The following is a 20,306-nucleotide window of genomic DNA, read 5'->3' as shown; positions in this document are numbered from 1 at the left end:
GCCGCTTCAAACATCGCCGCCTCAATGATGGGCCTTACACTGAACAACATAACAAGGGAAATTAACTGGCACACCTCGCCTTGAATTGTAGTATGTATTTACTCTGATCATTGGCATATGTGAATTGACGACTTTCCAAAGTATTATTGCACGGCCTGTTCAAAAACATGGTACAGGGGTGCGTAACTGCCGGTGTATAGTATTTGATGAATCAACTGTATGAATACTGTAAGCCTTGTACTGTATGAATACTGTATGATCCGCCACTGTTATAATAGAGTATTTGTTACTGGCCTCACTTTTGTTTCCTGGATGATTGATCAACCCGCAGGCCATTGACACAAAGTATACAAGTCAATTGTAAATCTCGAACTCGTTTCAAATCGGAGTTTCGAGTTGAAACAAATTTGGTCGTTTCGAGTTCGCATTGAGCCTCGACGGCAGCTATACTTAGTGAGGCTAGACTGCAAATGTGATGCATTGATGACTTAACGTTCAACCACATCACTACCTTCCTCGTTGGGCTCAATTGCCAATCGCGCTCGTGGCACCTGGACCTGGACCACCGACGATCAGTATGACTCGACAGGCCGGACAAAAATTGGGCAACACCGGTGAGTGTGCGTTCGAGTGTCACTTCACTCAATATCTGGCAGCTGTACTAATAGTACTTCACTACTTATTACCAGGGCGTGCAGGAGAAACTCATGAGCGCTCCATTCATGCTTATCGGTATGTCCCGTCTCTGTCTGGCCTTTGAAGACTCACTGAAGGCTGGTCCTTCTTTGTTGATCCCTGCACCAGGTACCGATGTGGGGCATCATGCACCCAGCATGGTCAACCAACCCTCTGTGGCCCCTCTCGTATGTTTGCCGGATCAGTATGGGTCAACCGGCCCCCTGTGGCCTCTCTCGTATATTTGTTGGATCAGTAGTATGCTGCACAGTACGGGGTACCCTCACTGGTTCTTGTGAGTTCATTCTGTCTCTTATGTATAATGCGCTGTTTGACTGTCTGACTATCACAGGCGAGGCAATCAACAACTTTAGTGAGCATAACAGGGCCGCATCATATTCTTCCATCCCCATTTTTCCGTCTACAATGTCGACCACATGTCCCGCATCCTCCTGCGGTCTTTTTCTCCATCTTTGGGCTCGTTCCTGCAGCTGCCTGGGGTCGCGCCCATCCTCAGTTTGGGTGTGGCGTGGTGTGGTGGCGGTGCTGCTCTGCACGCAACCCAGGTGATCAGTCCTTCGCAAACCCTACATTTTTTAATGATGCCCGTGCCACATCGGGAAAGTTACTAAAGCCCAGCTGTATGTGGCAAAGATCAGACGGAGCTCAAGAACTTTGTTTTACGGAACATTGAAAATCCATATCAAGATTCAACTTTCTGTCACAAGAGCCTGGATGACCACATTTCGCCATGCCCTATACCAGTACTGACTCGGACTCACACCTACCTGGCTTAAGCGAAGCTGAAGCTCTCCTCATAGTCGCTAGAATTGAGGAGTTGTGTGAAGGTGGAAGCAGCACACCCAGCACTCCACATAGCCATGATTATGAGCCGTGCCTCGGTGGCCAATCCCATGGCCAAGGCGCCCCCGTATACAGTTGCGGGTGCTACCGTCGCACGAAAGTTGAACCTGCACTTGCACTCGCAGATGCACTCGCAGATGTATCCAAACACCAGGAACTTGAACGGGTACAGTGGCCACCTCAAGATATCATACACCCAAATCTAATGGTTATTGTTCCAGGATGTCGATAGTTTGACCACACAAGTTGGAGGCCGTAGCAGTGACTCGGAAATTCGGCCCCTGAAGCACAAGAGGTCAACGATGGCCTCTGAGTCTGACTCCGTGGGAGGAACGGTGAGCTGGACTCATCATTTCATTTTTCACGTCAGTTGTTAATGGCCATATTGAATGTAGACACCACACCGCTTTGGGCGAAACCTGACCAATGTCCAACGCGCTCAATCAGTCCCAGCACTTGAAGCGCCAAAGCGTAGGAAGTTGGGAAGCCCCTTTGAATTTAATGGAGGTACGACTCATGAAACCTCAGTACTTAATGTTGTGAAACGCCTCGAAGCTGCCATTGACAGGCAAACAGAAGTGCTGTCCAAGATTCATCGCATTCTGGAGGGCAGTGCCAAGTAAACTTATCATTTATGATACCTTCTGTTGTAAACCTATACCATCACGATGTATATTCAAGCTCGATGGAAAGCTTTTGATGTAAGACTATGTACTAGTAGACTGCCATTGGAAAATCATGAAGGTCGTGCCAATAATCAGAAACCCGAACAATTCCGAGTCGGAGTGAGTCATGGCACGGACACGCAGGCTTAGTCCTCCAACTCACTAGCATCAGCACAGACATGAACCAAATAAACTAAATGGTGCCGCGTGTCATCATTTTCCATATCGGATCGCTGTGGCGTTAGAACACAATTTTCAGTGAGTTCCTCCCGGTCACCTGCCGAACTATGCAGAGTAATTCCATTGCTAAAAAAAATACCTGCAGCCTTGGCTTGACGTCGCATCGAAGCTCATCTCCTTTCATCGCTCACTAGGCCACTGTTGGTTTAGCTTAACTTGAAACTCAGGCTGACACTTCTGTTCTTCATGCGGTTATGATATGGTCGGATCTACAGTAGTGCAGGGTTGGCATCTCACATGCGACTCTGTTTGTTTGAGCTTCACGAGGTCACCGGCATTACACACAATACAACCGCACTATGTAAGTCTAATGCATTCCGGTCACAGAAGAATCAAGACTGACCATTAGGTCATCATGCATCATGGCTTATCCGCATAACGAGTTGCGGGTCTGATCTGTAGCTCCGTTCTTTTTCAGGAATGTAAAGTCTCAATAACCGTTAGTTTACAATGACGTCGACTCAGACTGGCACCGATTATGTGTCTATTATGAACTCATTTTTTACAGATTCAAATGGACATGACATTAATGGTATGGCGTCTGAGTTGGGCCAAATGCCTGTCCTCGGTTCCGTGGATAATATTTGCTCTTTGTGACCGCCGCTTATTTGTGCCTCACAAAGTTCACTTGTGAGTGTTTCTTCTTATATGAACTTGCTTTCATTCACTTGCACTTGTCCTCTCGCTGCTCTCCCTCCGCTCTCGCTCATCCTTGTATCTACTCGTTGGTCGTTGGTCATCGTTGGTCGTTGGTCTTTGGTCGTTGGTCTTCATTGGTCGTTGGTCGTTGGTCTTCGTTGGTCGTTGGTCTTCGTTGGTCGTTGGTCTTTGGTCGTTGGTCGTCGTTGGTCGTTGGTCATTGGTCGTTGGTCTTTGGTCTTTGGTCTTTGGTCTTGAGTCTTTGGTCGTTGGTCACCGGTCATTGGTCGTTCATTGCTCGTTGGTCATTGGTCGTCCTTACATCTGCTCTTGCTCGCTCGTTCTGACTCCCGATACCTGTGGACCCATGGACCAGTATCCGTACCTGTGCAAACCCATACCATGCTACTGCCTAGCTGTAACCATGTACGGTTGCGGTGATTAACTCCAGTTATTAATTAGGTTCATGTTCGTAAATACTAGTATACAGTACATTGTCCACTATTTATTCTGCTGCCTATGAAATACCCGGGCCCGTGACAGGTTTGAACCGTCCGATACTAGTACCCGCATGTAGTACCCGTCCTGCTAGCAGTGATCGGTGACCCTTGCTGTATGCAGGGTCGCGAGTGGGTAGAGATATGGGGTAGTGTTTGAACTTTGTGTACCCTGAACGCCCGGCTGCAAGTCGAGACTAGTATATACTAGGCATGCCCGTGCTGATTCTAAAGGGAATATATTTTGGCCGATTTCAGTGATTGTACTGGCTGAATATGCATAGAAGTTTATTGGTATTCATTACCCACACCAGGGAGCACCAGGAAACACAAGATTTGTTGTATTATGTATGTCTACCGAGTGATACAAGCATGACAAGCCTTATAGGAATTTGCATAGAAGTTTATTGGCATTCATTACCCGCACCAGGGAGCACCAGGAAACACAAGATTTGTTGTATTATGTATGTCTACTGAGTGATACAAGCATGACAAGGATTATAGGAATTTGCATAGAAGTTTATCATCCATGCCAGGGACTGCCAGGAAGCACGAATGCTGCAAGATTTGTAGTAGTATGCGGCATTGAATTTGAAGCAAACAAGGGTCTGCCGACTGACACAAACATAACAAGGCTTGTAGAGATATCCATCAATTTCATCACTTGCGCAAGGGACCACCAGGAAGCACAATTATAACAACAGTTGTAGCGGCATGTATTTATTATCAGGGTCTACCAACTGGTACAAGGCTGGTAGAAGCGTACATAAAACCTCGCTGCATGCACGGACTTATATGGAAACTGACAAACTCAACACACGTCTGTCATGTGTTTGTGGGGATGGTAGCAATTGTGCACCTTGTACCGGCTGTTACTGGCTGTCACATGGGATGTACGGTTGCTGTTTTTTTTATGATGGTAAGTAAGGGTCCATGATATAAATAAAGGTGGAATGATATGTAAATAAGGGAAATAGAAATACACGCACTAGAGAGCTTGGTGGACAGTGGATGGATGCTTCCAGAAGGCTGGCGCTATAGGGCGACCAAGCGCGGGAAAGCGCGCGCGCATATACATCGTAAAGCGCGGGAATGGTGCGCGCATGGCGCGCGTTGCGCTCCCTAGTGAATACTGCCATATCACACCATGAGAGGCATGAGTCTCTACAACGGACCAAGCTAATCGTGAGAAGTATTCATAGTACAGATAAGGAAGGCAATCAAAGAAAGAAATAGAGAGATGAAGCATGATTGTAACATTACCCCCTTACTAAGCGTAAAGTCACCGGCTTTACTCATCTTGGTTTGCCCAGTAAACAGGGTCGTCAGAATAGTCCAATTGATCCTCTTCGTCCCCACCTCTAAGTCGCTCTTCACGGTAAAGAGCCTCTTCTTCAGCACACTGAAGGATATAGGCTTCATCTCACGCCTTCTCCCAAGCCGTTAATTCCTTGTAGAACCCTTTGTCCTTCCAAGTAAGCATAGTAGGAGATGGGCCGGTAAACATGGGACAATAAAAGGAGAGATGTCCAGGAGAGAGTTCTTGGCATACTCGGCAGTAGTAGTCGGGACACTTCGTTTGACGGTGGCCTAGGGATTTACAATAACGACACACCCGATTTTCGTCGGGGTTGGAAGACGATGGGCGGATTACAGGTGGTGCGGGTGTAGAGCTAAAAGCTTCGTCTTCGCTAGTAGCCCTTCTTTTTCCCTTTCCGTGATAGGGCGCCCTACAGGTTTTCCTATGATGAGTAGTATGCGTTTTTATCTGGTCCACTTCCTTTTCCGTAAGAATGAAGATGGATGTAGGCATGGATGCTCGTTCTGCCTCCACAATTAGCTCAGCGGATTCTGCAGGAGCAGTGGCTCCTAATGCTTGAAGTGGGACGGAGTTGTCTGTAAAGGTAGATGGCGATAATGTAACAGGAATAGTCATGGGTGGATGGATATGGAGCGCCTGAAGCGCAGCGGACAGGTCGAGAATCTCTTGGTGAGACAGATATTGTTCATTCGGATTGGCTAACACTTCTTCGTGTGTAGCGGAGAATGTGGTATAAAGATTTACTGGGTGCTCAACAGTTTCTTCTGGAGCTACCACGGTTTCGGTCGAGGTAGAGAGGGAGTTAACTCGCATGGCTAACTGTGTTTCTTCTTGCAAGTTAGCAATCATGGTGTTGGTAATCTCCATGAGGCTGTTGACAGTGTCCAATAGCTCGTTAGACATATGAGAAGGAGGAACAGGAATTCCACCATCATAGGAAGGTGGAGGGGTTGCAGAAGGTTGTTGTGGAGACGGTGGTCGAGCGACTCCGGCAACTCGTTCAGCAATGACATGAATAGCCATCTGAATATCAGACTTAACCTCCTCAGGCACAAGACACAGAGCATAAGAGCGAATGCGTTTTTGTAAATGCATGATGCCATGCTGTACACGTGGTTCCTCCACGTGTTGAGTGAGTCTCTCAATGAGGTCAGTGGCATGGATGATGTTGACGATGAGGTTAATGGAGAAGGTGTTTCTGGAGATTGTTATGACTAGGATAGGTCGAGCTCTCCCTAGGCGGATTGCCTAATCTGATAGCGGGCTCGCTACTGGAGAGACGGGTTCACAGCTTAGCGGAATGCTAAGGTATCCTCCGACAAGCTTGGTAAGCGCGGCAGCTCGTCAAGCTGTAGGGCTAGCGGAACTATACGACTAAAGGTAGTGTCAGCTTGCCTTTAGGTGCGACTAAGACTGAAGGACTGGGACTGTCTTTCAGAGGAAGTTCTGGGGAAAACCTAGTAGAATCAAGTACAGAAATACATGATCCTGTCTGCTCTATATACTGTCGTCCATGTGCACAGACCAATACTACGTTTGGTAGGTAAGTATGAGTGTATCCATACACGGGCATGTTATCAGATGCCATGCGGGCGATTATCTATACATGAGGCGTACCATGCCTCTTCTATCAGTCCTTGAGGCGAAGCGTGCCTTCAAGTCTAACTGCGCATGCTGCGGCATGCGGCTTCTCTTCTGACCATGAAGCAGAGCTTCTCCATGATCCGGGTCGAGGACCATCTAGGTCCACCTAGATGTTGCCTAGGCTGGTCTAGGTCATCTAATGGCATCCAGGCCGTTTCTAGGTGTCTCTACATGTCTCCGTTGAGTCGGTAAGTCTTCCAAGACAGTGCATATGGTGGGATAGGGGCTAAGGTCAAGATGACCTCCGTATGAGGGGTTCCGGTTACATGTTATTGTAACAGAGATAAGGATTCTGTTGATTTCGACGGCATGTTGGGGACAGAGGACTGCAGCTTCAATGAGTGCGAGGTCTTCGATTTCAGAGACGAAGTTTTCATATCTTCCTTCATTGGACGAGAAATTGGTTTGGGTGAAGGTGGATTCATAGGGGAGAGTGTAGGAGACTGGGAAGGGCATGATGTTGGGTAAAAGATGCAGTTTGAATAGTTATTCATTTCAGAGCGAGTGTTTTCTTTTATAAGCTGAGAGGGTTTCGTCGGCATTTCCCAGGTTTTCTTCAGGAATCCACTCGTTGCTGGCAGAGGAGTATCCTTTCCACGATACCAGGTATCGGCGACGTCTGCTGTTGCCTTTATGGGCCAGAATTGTTACGGACTAGGATAGTTCGAGCTCTCCCTAGGCGGATTGCCTAATCTGATAGCGGGCTCGCTACTGGAGAGATGGGGATCTTCTCTCGAATGAGAGGTTCGGGGGTTCCACTTAAGGTAGCGTCGGCTTTCCTTAAGGTGTGGCTTAGACTGAGTGATTGGGATGATCACACAGAGGAAGTTCTGATGAAAACCTAGTAGAATCAAGTAGGGAATATACATGATTCTGTCTGCTCTATATACTGTCGTCCGTGTGCACAGACCAATACTACGTTCAGTAGGTAGGTATGAGTGTGTCTATACAAGGGCATCTTATCTGATGCCATGCGGTCGATTATCTATACATGAGGCTTACCATGCCTCTTCTATCTGTCCTCAAGGCGTAGCATGCCTTTGAGTCTAACTGCGCATGTTTCGGCATGCGGCTTCTCTTCTGACCATGAAGCAGAGCTTCTCCATGATCCAGGTCGAGGACCATCTAGGTCCGATCAGATGTAGCCTAGGCTGGTCTAGGTCATCTAACGGCATCCAGGCCGTTCTAGGTGTCTCTACGAGTCTCCGTTGAGTCGGTAAGTCTTCCAAGACGGTGCATATGGTGGGATAGGGGCTAAGGTCATGATGACCTCCGTAGGAGGGGTTCTCGGTTACATGTTATTGTAACAAGAATAGCTTCGATTTCATATTCTTCTTCTTCTTCTAGAATATCCGGCGGAGGTTCTAGGAAGTTCGGGCCGTGAACATCATTTTCGCTACAGGACAATAGCTGAGAAGCATGGAACGTGGGATGTATCTTCCATTGCGGAGGTAATTGGAGTGTGAACGTAATCGGGGATAGTACTGCGGAGATGAGGAAAAGGCCATATCGTTTGGGAGCAAGCTTTCGAGAAGGGAGTTTCAGTCGGAGATTAGCTGCTGATAGCCATACCTTATCTCCTATCTTCCATGGTTGGTACTTTTGTCCGAAGGATCTTTCCACCATTCTCTGCATGGCGATATTGTGGCAAGCAATAGCCTCTTCTCTCATCTTTTGGAGAAGTCTGACTCGTTCTTCTGCTGCTGGTACTTTTGATTCCGCTAGGATATGAGGGATTGCCTTTGGTTTGTACCCCATCATGATAAAGAAAGGAGAAGCGTTACGAGCATCGTGTTTTCGGTGGTTATGGACGAATTCAGCCATGGGGAGATGTTCAACCCAGTTAGTTGGATCGTTCTGACAATAAATCCTAAGGTAGGTTTCTAGTTCTTGATTGAGTCGTTTGGTTTGTCCATCAGTTTGAGGATGGTAGGCAGTGGATGGGGTGATAGAATAATCTAGAAGTCGGGCTAATTCAATGGAGAATTTCAAAAGGAATTGGGGTCCTCTATCGGAGATTACTTTGCCGTGTAATCCGAAACGCTTGAATACATGTTTCAGGAAGAGTTTGGCTACTCCTTCGGAGGAAATTGTTTTGTGACAGGGAATAATAATCACCCCCTTACTAAGCCCACGGTCTACCACAACCATGATAGAATCAAAGCCCGAGGATAAGGGAAGATCGGTGATGAGATCAACAGAGATTTGCGAGAATGGTCTGGTGGCGGTGGAGGAGATAGGAGTCAGGGGGGGTCACCGGATGGGTGTTGACCTTCATTTGCTGACATACCGCACATCCATCAACATATTTTTGGATAAAGGATCCCATGCCTGGCCACCATGCTTCTCATTTTACCAGTTCTTCCGTTTTAAAATGGCCAGGATGTCCGGCAGTAGGATGATCATGGTACTGAGTGAGGATAGTTTTGTGATGGGATGGGGGAATATAGGCGCGATTCTTGAAGTACAAAACATTAGAATCGATTTTCCAATCAGCGAGGGCTGACTTCATAGGGGGGAGGCAAATGCCATGCAGGGCGTCTGCGGCCGTACTGAATAATGGATCGTCCAGAGGGCAGGAGGTAGCGAGGGTGGTGTGCAGGAAAGAGCATCAGGTACCGCCAATTTCGTACCAGGCACATGATGAAGTTCCAAATCAAAGGAAGTAAGAAGCATTTGCCAATGTGCTTGTCGACAAGTCAGCCATTCTGCTTTTCTGAAATAAAGTAGATTCATGTGGTCGGTGAATACAATCACAGGGGAAGGGTGTCCTTTGAGATAATGTCTCCATTCCATCAGGGCACGAATGATGGCTGATAACTCCCGATCAAAGATTTGATAATTGCGCTTGGCGGGATTAAGGGACTGGGAGAGGTAAGCGCAGGGGTGATACACACCGTTGTCATCGGTTTGTAGAAGAACTCCGCCTGTTGCTACAAGAGAGGCATCTGTGGCAATAGCGAACTGTCTGAGTGGATCTGGATTACGGAGTACCGGATGAGTGGTAACACATGTTTTCAGATGGTCGAATGTTTCTTGGTATAGAGAATCCCATTGGAATATGGCGTCCTTTTTTGTTAGGTCAATAAGAGGTCGAGCTATATCAGAATAATGGGATATGAAAGCTCTGTAGAAGTTGCAGAATCCCAAAAAGGATCGGACTTCTTTTATGGAACTAGGTTCTGGCCAATATTTGATTCCGTCGGTTTTAGCTTTATCCATTTCTACGTGTCCGGGTTTGATAACCATTCCGAGGTATTCAACTTCTTTGGCATCAAAGGTGCATTTCTCCGGTTTCAAGAATAACTGTTCTTGTCTGATTTTCTCCAGTACCAGTTGTGTCCTTTTTTGATGTTCCTCAAGAGTCTTAGAGAAAATCAGGATGTTGTCCATGTAGACAACCAACCATCCTTCATTAATTTCTTGTCGAAACTTATCGTCCATGTATGCTTGGAAGGTGGCTGGGGAATTGCATAGCCCGAAGAACATAACCATTGGTTCAAAGAGGCCATGTTCTGTGGTGAACACCGCTTTCCATCTATCATCAGGGTGGATCCGGATATTGTTATACCCAGACCTGATGTCCATTTTCGTAAAGAAGTTTGTGCCATGTAATCGTTTGATAAGGGATGCTGGAAGTGGAAGGGGATAGGAGTTCTTTATTGTTTGATCATTAAGGAGCTGGTAATCTTGACAGGGTCGTAGTTCTCCACTTTTCTTTCCTACAAAGAAGAAACCGCTCGCTTGTGGAGATTTTGATTTCGTGATAAATCCCTTGGCAAGGTTTTCGTCGATGAATTTTTTGACGGCAAGTCGTTCTTTTGGAGATAAAGGGTATACTTTCGACGTTCTAGGGAGGAAACTGGGTTTTGTCTCAATGCAATGATCTATTCCTGGTCTTTCCGGGGGAAGTTGGTTTAGTCCATCTTTGGCAAATACATCCGCATAATCATGAAGATAAGCAGGCACTAGTTCTTTGAATGATTTCTTTTGTTTTTCCTTTTCTTCTTTAGCGAATTCTTGTGCCTTATTGCTAAATTTGGGGAAAGTGGAAGTCGTCCTTTGTTCGGATGAAGATGTCCCGTCCCAGGTAAGAGGAGTGTCAAGAGATATCTCTTCTATTACTCTCATGAATTCTCCATTAAAGTCATACTCCACCAGGAATTCTCCATTGTCGAGTTCATAGGTGGATACTTCATGTATGGGAGGGGCAATCCAAACGTCTTCTTTGGTATTGAAGCATTCATTGTTTTCCGTAGGTAGCGAGGCAGGGATATCTTCAGGGACTTCTTCTATCGAGGCGGAGAATTTTGATGGTTCTTTTCTGATTTTAGAATTAACCCATGTCCATTTCGGGAGTGGGTTTCGGCTTGTTTCAATACTTTCTTCAATTTCAATAGATTTTGGGGTTTTCAGAAGGGAGAGAGTTTGTTCAGTCCAATTGATAGAGGGGTTCATGGCTCTGAGCCAGGGAATTCCTAGGAGAATCTGGTCTTTTGGTCCTAGTTTAGTGATATTGAATTTCCCTATCATGGTTCATTTGTTGATTTTGATGAAGAGGGTGCAGTACCGTTCTACAGGTCCACTGCAAAAATAGCTCCCATCCACAGTTCGGACATGGAAAGGTTTTTCCAACCTTCGAGACTTGATGTCATGCTTTTTTACAAAGCTTTCTGAAATATAGGTTCCGGATGCTCTGGAATCTATTACTGTGCTGGTTTTGACATTTTTCTGATGTGTTCGAGAAATGAGAGAGATAGGAACGCGTAGTCCTTTCGTTTCACCAATAGCTCGTATAAGACGTACAGGTTCTTCTGGAGATGCTACAGTCGACTTAGTTCTCTGGTTTAAAAATCCTCTTGGATGCGCCTAGTTTCTTCTTCTTCTTCTAGCTTCCGTATGAATGGGGGTCCCTTCTTTCTTTGAGGACATTCGCGGGCACGATGCCCGGTTTGATGACAGGTGAAACATTTTCCTGTATGCATGTGTTCCTGGCGATCAGCTTCTACGAGTCGGTCTACCACCATGGCATCCCGATCCCTAGCAGGGATGTATCTTTGATCCCCAAATCTTCTTTTCTTCTGTTGCATGGGCATGTGGGACCTAATGGACTGTAACTGCATGTAGCAGTTATCGATGTCCACTACTGCTTCAACGTAGTCATCAAAGGTCTTTGGAACATTTCCTGCGTTAAACAGCTTTATCAATATTCCCGGATTAAGTCCTGCTTGGAAGTGAAAGATCTTGGCGGATTCTTCCTTGATCTTTGCTTGGGCGACAAGCCTTTGGTAGTCGGCAATATAGGTTTGCAGATCTCCATTTCCTTGTTTCAGATTTCCGATCTTTGCCATCACTGTTCCAGAAGGATCGATAGAGGAGAAGGCTTTCTTGAAAGATTCCAGGAAGTCCTTCATCGTTCCATATCCTTTCTTCTGTCCAGTTGAGTCAATGAATTGAGTGTCTTCAAGGAACTCTTCTTTCCATAGTCTGGTGTTTTCCTTCATTCATGAAGGAGGTGATAAAGATAATTCGTTGTTTGTCCTCTTTATAGAGTTTATCATTGATGTCCATGTAAGTGTTACAGGAGAGAAGGAACGATCTGGAGAGTTCTCTGTCTCCATTGAAAATGGGCAGGTGATTGATTTTGTATTCGAACTCTTTGGTCCCTGCGGTATTGGACATGTTGAGCGGAGGTACGAGAGTACCGATGTAGAGACTCATGCCTCTCATGGTGTGATATGGCAGTATTCACTAGGGAGTACACAGCACGAACTTGTAGCATCACTCTGTGTGCTATCCACAGCTATTCCTATACGAGGCGCAGCTTTCCCGTGCAACGCGCAACATGCGCGCACGACTTCCCGCACTTTACGATGTATACGCGCGCGCGCTTTCCCGCGCTTGAGCGCCCTGTAGCGCCAGCCTTCCAGAAGCATCCATCCACTGTCCACCAAGCTCTCTATTGCGTGTATTTCCATTTCCCTTATTTGCATATCATTCCACCTTTATTTATATCATGGACCCTTACTTACATACATATATCTTTACATACCTTACTCGGTAGCAATTCGGCTCCGCATGACAGCGCTTAGGCACCATATAAGCGCCAGCATTACTTTTCAACTTTCCACTTTACCTCCCACTTACCCACTTACTACCTAGCAGAATATAGTTGAAATCTATTCTTTGACACCTCGTGCTCACATCTCTTGTCTACTATCATATCATCACTTAAGCAAACTCACTCTTACACTCACTCGTTTCCGCATACACGCGCACGCATTCCTGCGCCTCGCGCACACCTGCGTGCTTTCTCACGCTTCACATCAACCAACCAGTAGCGCCTTCAGCGCGCACTACTAGATCCTTGCTGCACTTGCTTCCCCTTTAGGGTCGAATGCACTTGTCTTCTCAAGTATAGCAGACTAGGCAACGCGCGACCTCACAACATTTACAGATACAGCCAGGAGCCTCATTTGTTCCTCTCGGTATAGTTGTTTCTACACCGAGATTCAGAGCTTGGAGTTTTGGAGTGAGTGATGTCAGTTTGTCTTTGCCTGCACTAGCTGTCTTGCTCAGCCAGGTCTTTTCTTTTGTTCTGTTGTTTCTTTGACACACACAGATGGGTGGTGTCTTTCGACTTGAATCTTTTGTTACGAACTAGGATAGTTCTTAACAACAACAACTCAACAGAGTTTCGATCGTTGAGATTCGTAGTCTCTCAGAAAAGAGAGGGTTCTTTATAGGCTTAGATGAAGGAGTGCTTCGACTAAGAATCAAGTATCAGATGACTTAAACTTGGGGGGTTTAAGCGAGAGATAGTTCGGGTAAAACCTAGTAAGATTCAAGTAAAGACACTAGTGGTAATACATGTGCTTAAATAGGTCAATATGTGTGCACGGACCAAGCTAATCGTGAGAAGTATTCGTAGTACAGATAAGGAAGGCAATCAAAGAAAGAAATAGAGAGACGAAGCATGATTGTAACACATTGAATGGTTCACGCCATTCAGGGAGGCAGACCAGACAACTGGTCTGTGTCAAGTCTCACATTCAACTCATCACTTGCATTGGAATGGGGCTGTAATACATGTTGACAAAATTATTCATCCATGTCACCTAATACCAAAGATGGGTCAATCAGTCAATCCTACGTGGACGAGCATGAACATGTATGAGTTGGCGAGTGAATTTTACTTGAATACATTCATTGGCCTCGAGACTTTTTGTATGTCCACTATGATTACTTGGAATTCCCTTGACTAACATTGAGTTCAAGGTTGCATGCAGTCTTGATTGTGATGTTTTGATTGGGATGAATTGGATTGCTGTGTGGCGCGCTGTTGGTCAGGAATATGAGCAGCATGTGCATAATCCTTATTTTTGTTGCATGTCTGGACTTCAAGGTGACAGTACTTCATGGTTGAATCTAATGAGGCTGAGGTGTGCTTAGACAAGTACTTCACAAGTGCTCAGCCTGAGTGAGATAGTTCAATTTTTTTTTGCTCACTGATGCAACAGTTGTTGTCCAGACAGATGCTTTCGTCAGGCCAGGGTTGGCCTATTCTACTTGCACCTGAATAGATGGCACCCATTGTGTAGGAGTAATAAACAGTCCACTAAGACTCAAACTCAACAACATTGATTAGCATGTGACATGATTGGTAAGGTGGAGTCAGGGAGGCAGCACTACAATAGTAATGATACGAGGAAGTAAAATTACAGTGTGCAAATTTTGACTACAGTGACTACAAGTGCCTCCTGTAGCTCTATATGGCCCCAGCTTCAGCTACAGATCACTACAGATCATTACAGTGACTATGTAGCACTATGTAGCCGTCACTGGGACTACACCAATATTTGTTTTTTCCTGATGCATGAGATGTAGTTGGAGGTGTTTGTGGCGACTAGAAGGGAAGTACAGGTGCTGCCAGTTCACCAACCCAAATGAATACTAATACACAGAGTGATCAAAGGGATGTTACTGATGATTAATGGGCTCCTGGCACTGTAGAATTGTTAGAAATATGTTAGGAAGACAACTGACAGAAAGAATGAGGATAACAGACAGGAAATAACAGAGTCTAAGTGTCACAGAGGGTGTTCAAATAACGACAGCAGATAGGATAGACCAGAGGATAGACAGAGCACTGTGATGGGCTACAGGGTATGCAGTGAGCAATGCACAAAAATATGTAGAAGTGACAACTATCAAAGGAGCTGTTGAGCTCACTGTCATGGATAGTGAGGGCAGGTGAAACAGGAGCGTGGGAATGCTGATTAGCACCAACAAACAATAAACAAATATAGCATGCAAGAATAGTAAATAGCCTGAGCAGTAAAGTCATGGTTTTTGGCTGGTATCAACTGCTGGTGCTCAGTGCAAACAAGATTCTAGCTTACTAAAGGGGACATATATGTCCTGTTTGGCCTCTCTACTAAGAAGGAAATATGGGAAGTATAGGTGAGTTTCACTATAGTATGAGTAAATGATACATCAATCTCACAATTACTTGTGACTTAAACTACTTGCATTTTTTTCTCAGTCAGATGCCTAAGTAGTGTCAAGTAAAAATGATGTAACTTGATGTGGTCTTAGCTGACTTAATGCAATTTTTACATTTTCAAGCTCGGTGTAGCACTTGAGCTTGTGCTAGGCTTGTATGCAGCTATTTTCCAATGCACATTGCACATGAATCACTTCCTGATGTTATCTGACACTTATCCACTAATCTGACGGACCCAATGTTTCCCATGCATCAGACCTGATATTTTCCTGCGCACTTGTCCTCCCAATGTTCTGTCCTGTCATATCTATCCCCACTAGGTGCGCAGTTATCAGTTTTCACATCACTAACACTGTAGACCATGTTATTACATGTCCACAGAACCACATGTCTTATTACATAGGACATCGGACCCGAAAATTACTGCTACTACTTTTGCCTATAGCGCTCCGAAATTCTACATAGACACTATATATTTTGCATGCCTCCTACTTACTTATTTACCTTTCTACCTCTGAGTAGGAGGAGGTCATTAGATATTCGTAGTTCTTCATTGAATTCCGCAAATATTATCCTTTCTTTATCTGAAACACTTCGAAAACACTGACAGTAACCCGCCATTAACTATCTCTGACATTCATTACATTCTCAACACAAATCCAACGCTAATCCAATGTAATCCAATGAAACCTGAAAACATCAGACCCGATGTTTTTTTACCTTCGGACTCATAATTATACCTTTGGACTTCGTTTCCTATGCTTTGGACTATCTTCCTTTTCATATAACTGATTATTCTAATACCTTATAGCGAACCCCTCGGGTCAAACGCACTTGTCTTGCAAGTCTAGCAGACTAGGCCATGCAGACCACAACATTTTATATTGCTGGTTACTTACTTCATGTAGTGTCCAGCAATTGTTGTCTCATTACATCGGTTAAGTGAAGTGTAGATTTGCTGATGTGACTGATGTGGTTGAACCATACATTTCAGCAGATATATTGTCAGAAAAAAGTTTGGTACCATTGTAATACTGCTGGATTACAAGTTCGGCTCAGCACCTTAAGAGGGCCTTACAAGGTATTTTAATGGGCCGTTCTGAGGCATGACAAGGCAAAACTCAATGTAAGGTCATCAAAAGGGCCCTTATAAGTGCCTTTTAATGTGCATTAAAATATTATCTTACTCCTTTAATTGAGTTTAACTTTATTTATACCAGGGTAGTTGGACAAGCAAGCTCATCAGCAGCTCTGCCTTTTGGGTCTTCCCGAAAATTCTTTGTCAAAGGGCCTGACCCTTCACCACTGATGGCAGATGCCCCGTGCATCATTCATAACTAATATGTCTCTCGCAATCCTCATTGCCACCTCCTTTAGCGGAGTTCTTGGCCTATGTCTAGTGGGACTTAGTGAATTTGGAGGTCCTCACCTCTTCTCACTTGAATTATTTGTCCCACTAGGTATGCCAATTGTTTCTAGTCTTAGGTCCTTTTTCACTCAAATTAATTGTATCACTAGCAATTTTGCACATATATCTATTCATTGAATTCCATTCTCATGTCAGAAAATAGCAATGGTCCAACTCAAATGTTATCCTTGCACCCCTCTTCAGAGAATCCTCAAATGTTCAACCAATTTGCTATCGACAAATGTCGCAAGTTTGTCGAAGACTTTCAGAAGGCACTCCTTCAAAAGGGAGATGCCCTTTTGTAAATCCAAGCCGTCTTACAAGACACTATTAGTTAATCACAAATCCTCGCTCAGTTTGACTTCAGGCCAGGGTTCAATCACTTCGTCGAACTCCTTGATCATGCTTGGAAAACTGAAGACTTGCCTGCTCCTCCCTGAGGTGGCACTGTCGACGAACAAAGTCCAGAGGAGGAACCTGGACAAGCAGAGGCAGATGAAATGAGTGATAAAGAGAAACAACTCAGAACTAGATTGTAAAGGTGAATCCATTCAGAAGAAGAGGAAAATAGTGAGTCCAGTGAAGACCATGAGTACATCCTTCGAGGAAAAAGGTGGAAACTCACATCAGACCAAATTCAATTCTATCCCTGGCTCCAACCTAAACGGTTCCATCATGTATCCAGAAAACAAGCCGAAAAACTTACCCTCAAATGTTATGAAGAATGGTCTGATGACTCCAAATTCTATCAAGGGCAAGTTACTGCTATGCCAAGATGTCCTAGTTTCCCCTTATCTCAGTGGACCCTCTTACTCAAAGGGAGAGCCCCCAATCTTGAGAAGGTCCTCTCAGGTCACTATTCCACCACCATTGATCCCAAACAATCTCAACCCCTTGGTAAAGGGTTTGAAATCACCTTATCCCAACCTACCACTACCCATAAAGTCAAAACTTACGGAGACTGGAGTATTGCTACGGACCTCTGGACTGAAGTGCTTACATTCATCATGCCTTGGAAAGAGTCGGAGTTATGAGGATATAAGAGATATGTCTCTGGATTCTTTGTTGATGTCCACTACAACCTGCACTCCCAAATTCTTGACTTTGATAGAGCATGCTGTCTTAAGGTTGAAGGACAAAAATATTTGCGGTTTGACAGTATCAGAGAGTTCTGACAACTTGAAGTCTCACATCTATCCTCCTTTGGCATGGTCACCTTCTCCAAAGCCCAGCACTTATCTATGTCAATGTCCTCAGGGGAAAAGGGATCTGGAAAGAGGGTTGGAGGAGGAAATAAACCGACATGTTTGGATTCATTTGGATAGGGAGAATCTTATCACAACTGGAACTGTGGTGCGTGTGACAAAGCCACTAATGAATGTGCACAATTTCATGTCTGTAGCAAGTGCCAAGGAGGTCACAAATAGTCAGACTGCCCCTTGGTAAAGGGTTCTAAATGAATCCATAGCTCAGGGACAACATTTTTGAAGAAGAATGATCTGGGGTGAAGGAGCTGAGACTCTTAGTGGGACAGCTCTATGGACTGAGACGGCTGATCCCTTACTACATCCTCCACTTTCAGAGTTTCAGAATCGACCTGCTCTATCCACTATCACTAATAATCCTGACCTCTTCGTCGTTTCAACTCCAGTCAATGTTGATCAGTTTGAAACCATCCTCACTCTTGCTGATCATCCTAACCTTCCTTTCATCCATTCTGTCTGTCAAGGACTATGTGAAGGTTTCTGGCCTTGGGCTGATACTCATTTTGGGGAGTACCCTACCACCTGGGATATCCCATCTCCAACTTCATCTTCTGAATCTGAATGTAACTTTTTGTGAAGCCAAATTCTCAAAGAAGAATCTGTGAGACATTACTCTTGGAACTTTGGAAACACCTTACTTCCTGGCATGTATAGTATGCCGATTCACGCAGTACCGAAAGAAGGTGGAAAGTTCCAACTTGTAACTAACCATAGTATAGGAGACTTCTCCCTCAATTCAATGATTGCAAAAGAGGATATAGCTGGAGTTACTTTGGACAATGTCCAAGATCTTGGAGGCACTTTATGAGAATACCAACACTATCATCCTGATGATGACTTACTTATCTGGAAGGCTGATGTATCAGAGGCATATCACCATATGCCCATGCATCCTCTCTGGCAAATCAAGCAAGTTGTATCCTTTGATGGGGAATGACAAGTCAATAGAGCCAATATCTTTGGAGGACGTGCTTCTCAGCACATATTCCATGCCTTCATGTTGCTAGTCATCTGGATTGCTGTTTTTGTGCGTCTTATCCAAGCATTTATCTATGTCGATGACTCTTTCTCTTTCACCAAAGTTGGACGTCTATCTTACTATGTCAAGTATCACAAAATGCTACCCTCTGACATGGTATCCTTACTTCTGTTGTGGGACGAGCTAGGAATTTCTCATGAGGAGCGCAAGCAAGTTTTTGGTTCTCCCCTCCCTGTCATTGGTTTCAAGGTCGATCTGAATCAAATGAAGATTTCTCTCAAAGAGGAGTCCAAGAAGGGGTTAGTTTGAGAGCTAAGATATTTTGTGAAGTATAAAAGAAGGAGATCACTTCAGGACTTTGAGCATATCGCAGGATCATTACACTGGGTGTTGAATGTCTGTCCACTTTTACGACCTAGGTTATCAGCTGTCTATGCCAAGATTAGGGGGAAATTCAACTCAAAGGGCATGCTATGGCTCAACCAAAACATGGTTGAAGAACTACTCTGGGCAGCTTTTCATTTAGAACGATCGGCCAGAGTTTTCTTATTGAAGTCCAACTCGTGGAAATATTCTCCTCTGTCTTCCGACATTCTTCAAGTCTTCTGTGATGCTTCAGGATCCGGCATGGGATTCTGGTATCCATCTCTCAATCTAGGTTTTTGGTCCAACCTCCCTTCATGCTCTCCTGTTGAAAACATCTTCTTTCATGAAGCTCTCTGTATTGTCTCCACAATTCATGACACTGTCACTCATTTACCACAACATAGACGACTGGCCATTTTCACAGACAGCTTAAACTCAGTCTATCTCTTTAACTCATTGTCAGGGGGACCAGGTTATAATCATCTTCTGATGAATGTTGCTGAAATGATTCTCACCTTTCAAGTGGGCTTTCAAGTCTTTCATGTGTCGGGTGACCATAATGAGGTCATGGATCATCTTTCACAATGGAGAGCAGACAATGCTTGTAAAGTTGTGCTGGGTTTGCAAGTACTTCCTTTTCAACCCCCATAGTATGCGCTGGGGTCGGCCAAAAAATAATCCAATCCTCAACCATGGCCAGGCAGCCAATGGAACATCTCATATATGAACATTCTGTGAATCTAGGACTTGTGTTAGATCGTTCAACCAATCAATTGTACTTGTCAGCACTAAACTCTTATATCACTTTTTGTGACCTGCATCATCTATCTATGGAACCTTTGGTTGACACACTGTCACTCTGCATGACCTTCATGTTGGCTCATATCAATCCTTGATCTGTCAACAACTATCTATCAGGAATATGTAGTCTCCTTGAGGAATATTATCCAGAAGTTTGTCATAATCGCCAAGCTCGCCTCATTGCTCATACTTTACAGGGAGCAAAATGTCGGTTCAGTGTACCTGTTCGACAAAAACTTCCTCTCTCACGCTTGGACCTGGAGACTGCCTTGTTGGCACTCCCTACTCCACCACATCACAATGACCTATTGTTTGTTGCACAACTGCTTGATGGATTTTACAGCCTCTTACGACTTGGAGAACTCATATGGCTGGATAATTCATCTATACAATTCCATTCTAAAGTCACCCTACGAACATCTGTCAACTTAGCCGA

General features: G+C 44.8%; 5 protein-coding genes across 5 annotated transcripts; all 5 read left to right on the top strand.

The window, feature by feature from the left end:
• Positions 1–1,426: 1,426 nt before the first annotated feature.
• On the top strand, positions 1,427–2,162 carry HD556DRAFT_1450206 (uncharacterized protein; the record flags this gene model as incomplete). The annotated part of the gene is made up of 3 exons (XM_041307730.1): positions 1,427–1,705; positions 1,761–1,874; positions 1,935–2,162. The coding sequence occupies 3 exons, from the start codon at positions 1,427–1,429 to the stop codon at positions 2,160–2,162; spliced, it is 621 nt and encodes a 206-aa protein (XP_041153481.1).
• An 11,369-nt stretch (positions 2,163–13,531) lies between these two features.
• Positions 13,532–13,723, top strand: HD556DRAFT_1192246 (uncharacterized protein; the record flags this gene model as incomplete). The annotated part of the gene is made up of 1 exon (XM_041296199.1): positions 13,532–13,723. A coding segment is annotated over one exon (192 nt), but the record flags the coding sequence as incomplete, so codon positions are not given.
• A 2,670-nt stretch (positions 13,724–16,393) lies between these two features.
• HD556DRAFT_1313864 (uncharacterized protein) lies at positions 16,394–16,963 on the top strand (the record flags this gene model as incomplete). Its single annotated transcript, XM_041300854.1, has 3 exons — positions 16,394–16,511; positions 16,616–16,760; positions 16,816–16,963. The coding sequence occupies 3 exons, from the start codon at positions 16,394–16,396 to the stop codon at positions 16,961–16,963; spliced, it is 411 nt and encodes a 136-aa protein (XP_041153479.1).
• Positions 16,964–17,226: 263 nt separating this feature from the next.
• HD556DRAFT_1248913 (uncharacterized protein) lies at positions 17,227–17,493 on the top strand (the record flags this gene model as incomplete). Its single annotated transcript, XM_041298803.1, has 1 exon — positions 17,227–17,493. One exon carries the CDS (start codon positions 17,227–17,229, stop codon positions 17,491–17,493), a length of 267 nt encoding a protein of 88 aa, XP_041153478.1.
• A 1,837-nt stretch (positions 17,494–19,330) lies between these two features.
• HD556DRAFT_1248919 (uncharacterized protein) lies at positions 19,331–19,720 on the top strand (the record flags this gene model as incomplete). The annotated part of the gene is made up of 1 exon (XM_041298804.1): positions 19,331–19,720. The coding sequence occupies one exon, from the start codon at positions 19,331–19,333 to the stop codon at positions 19,718–19,720; it is 390 nt and encodes a 129-aa protein (XP_041153477.1).
• Between the last annotated feature and the right edge of the window lie 586 nt (positions 19,721–20,306).

Source organism: Suillus plorans (assembly GCF_016647745.1).
Source record: "Suillus plorans strain S12 chromosome Unknown HD556scaffold_100, whole genome shotgun sequence".
Taxonomy (NCBI): Eukaryota; Fungi; Basidiomycota; class Agaricomycetes; order Boletales; family Suillaceae; genus Suillus; species Suillus plorans.
The sequence above is the reverse complement of the archived record's forward strand: the minus strand, read 5'-3'. Positions and strand labels throughout refer to the sequence as shown.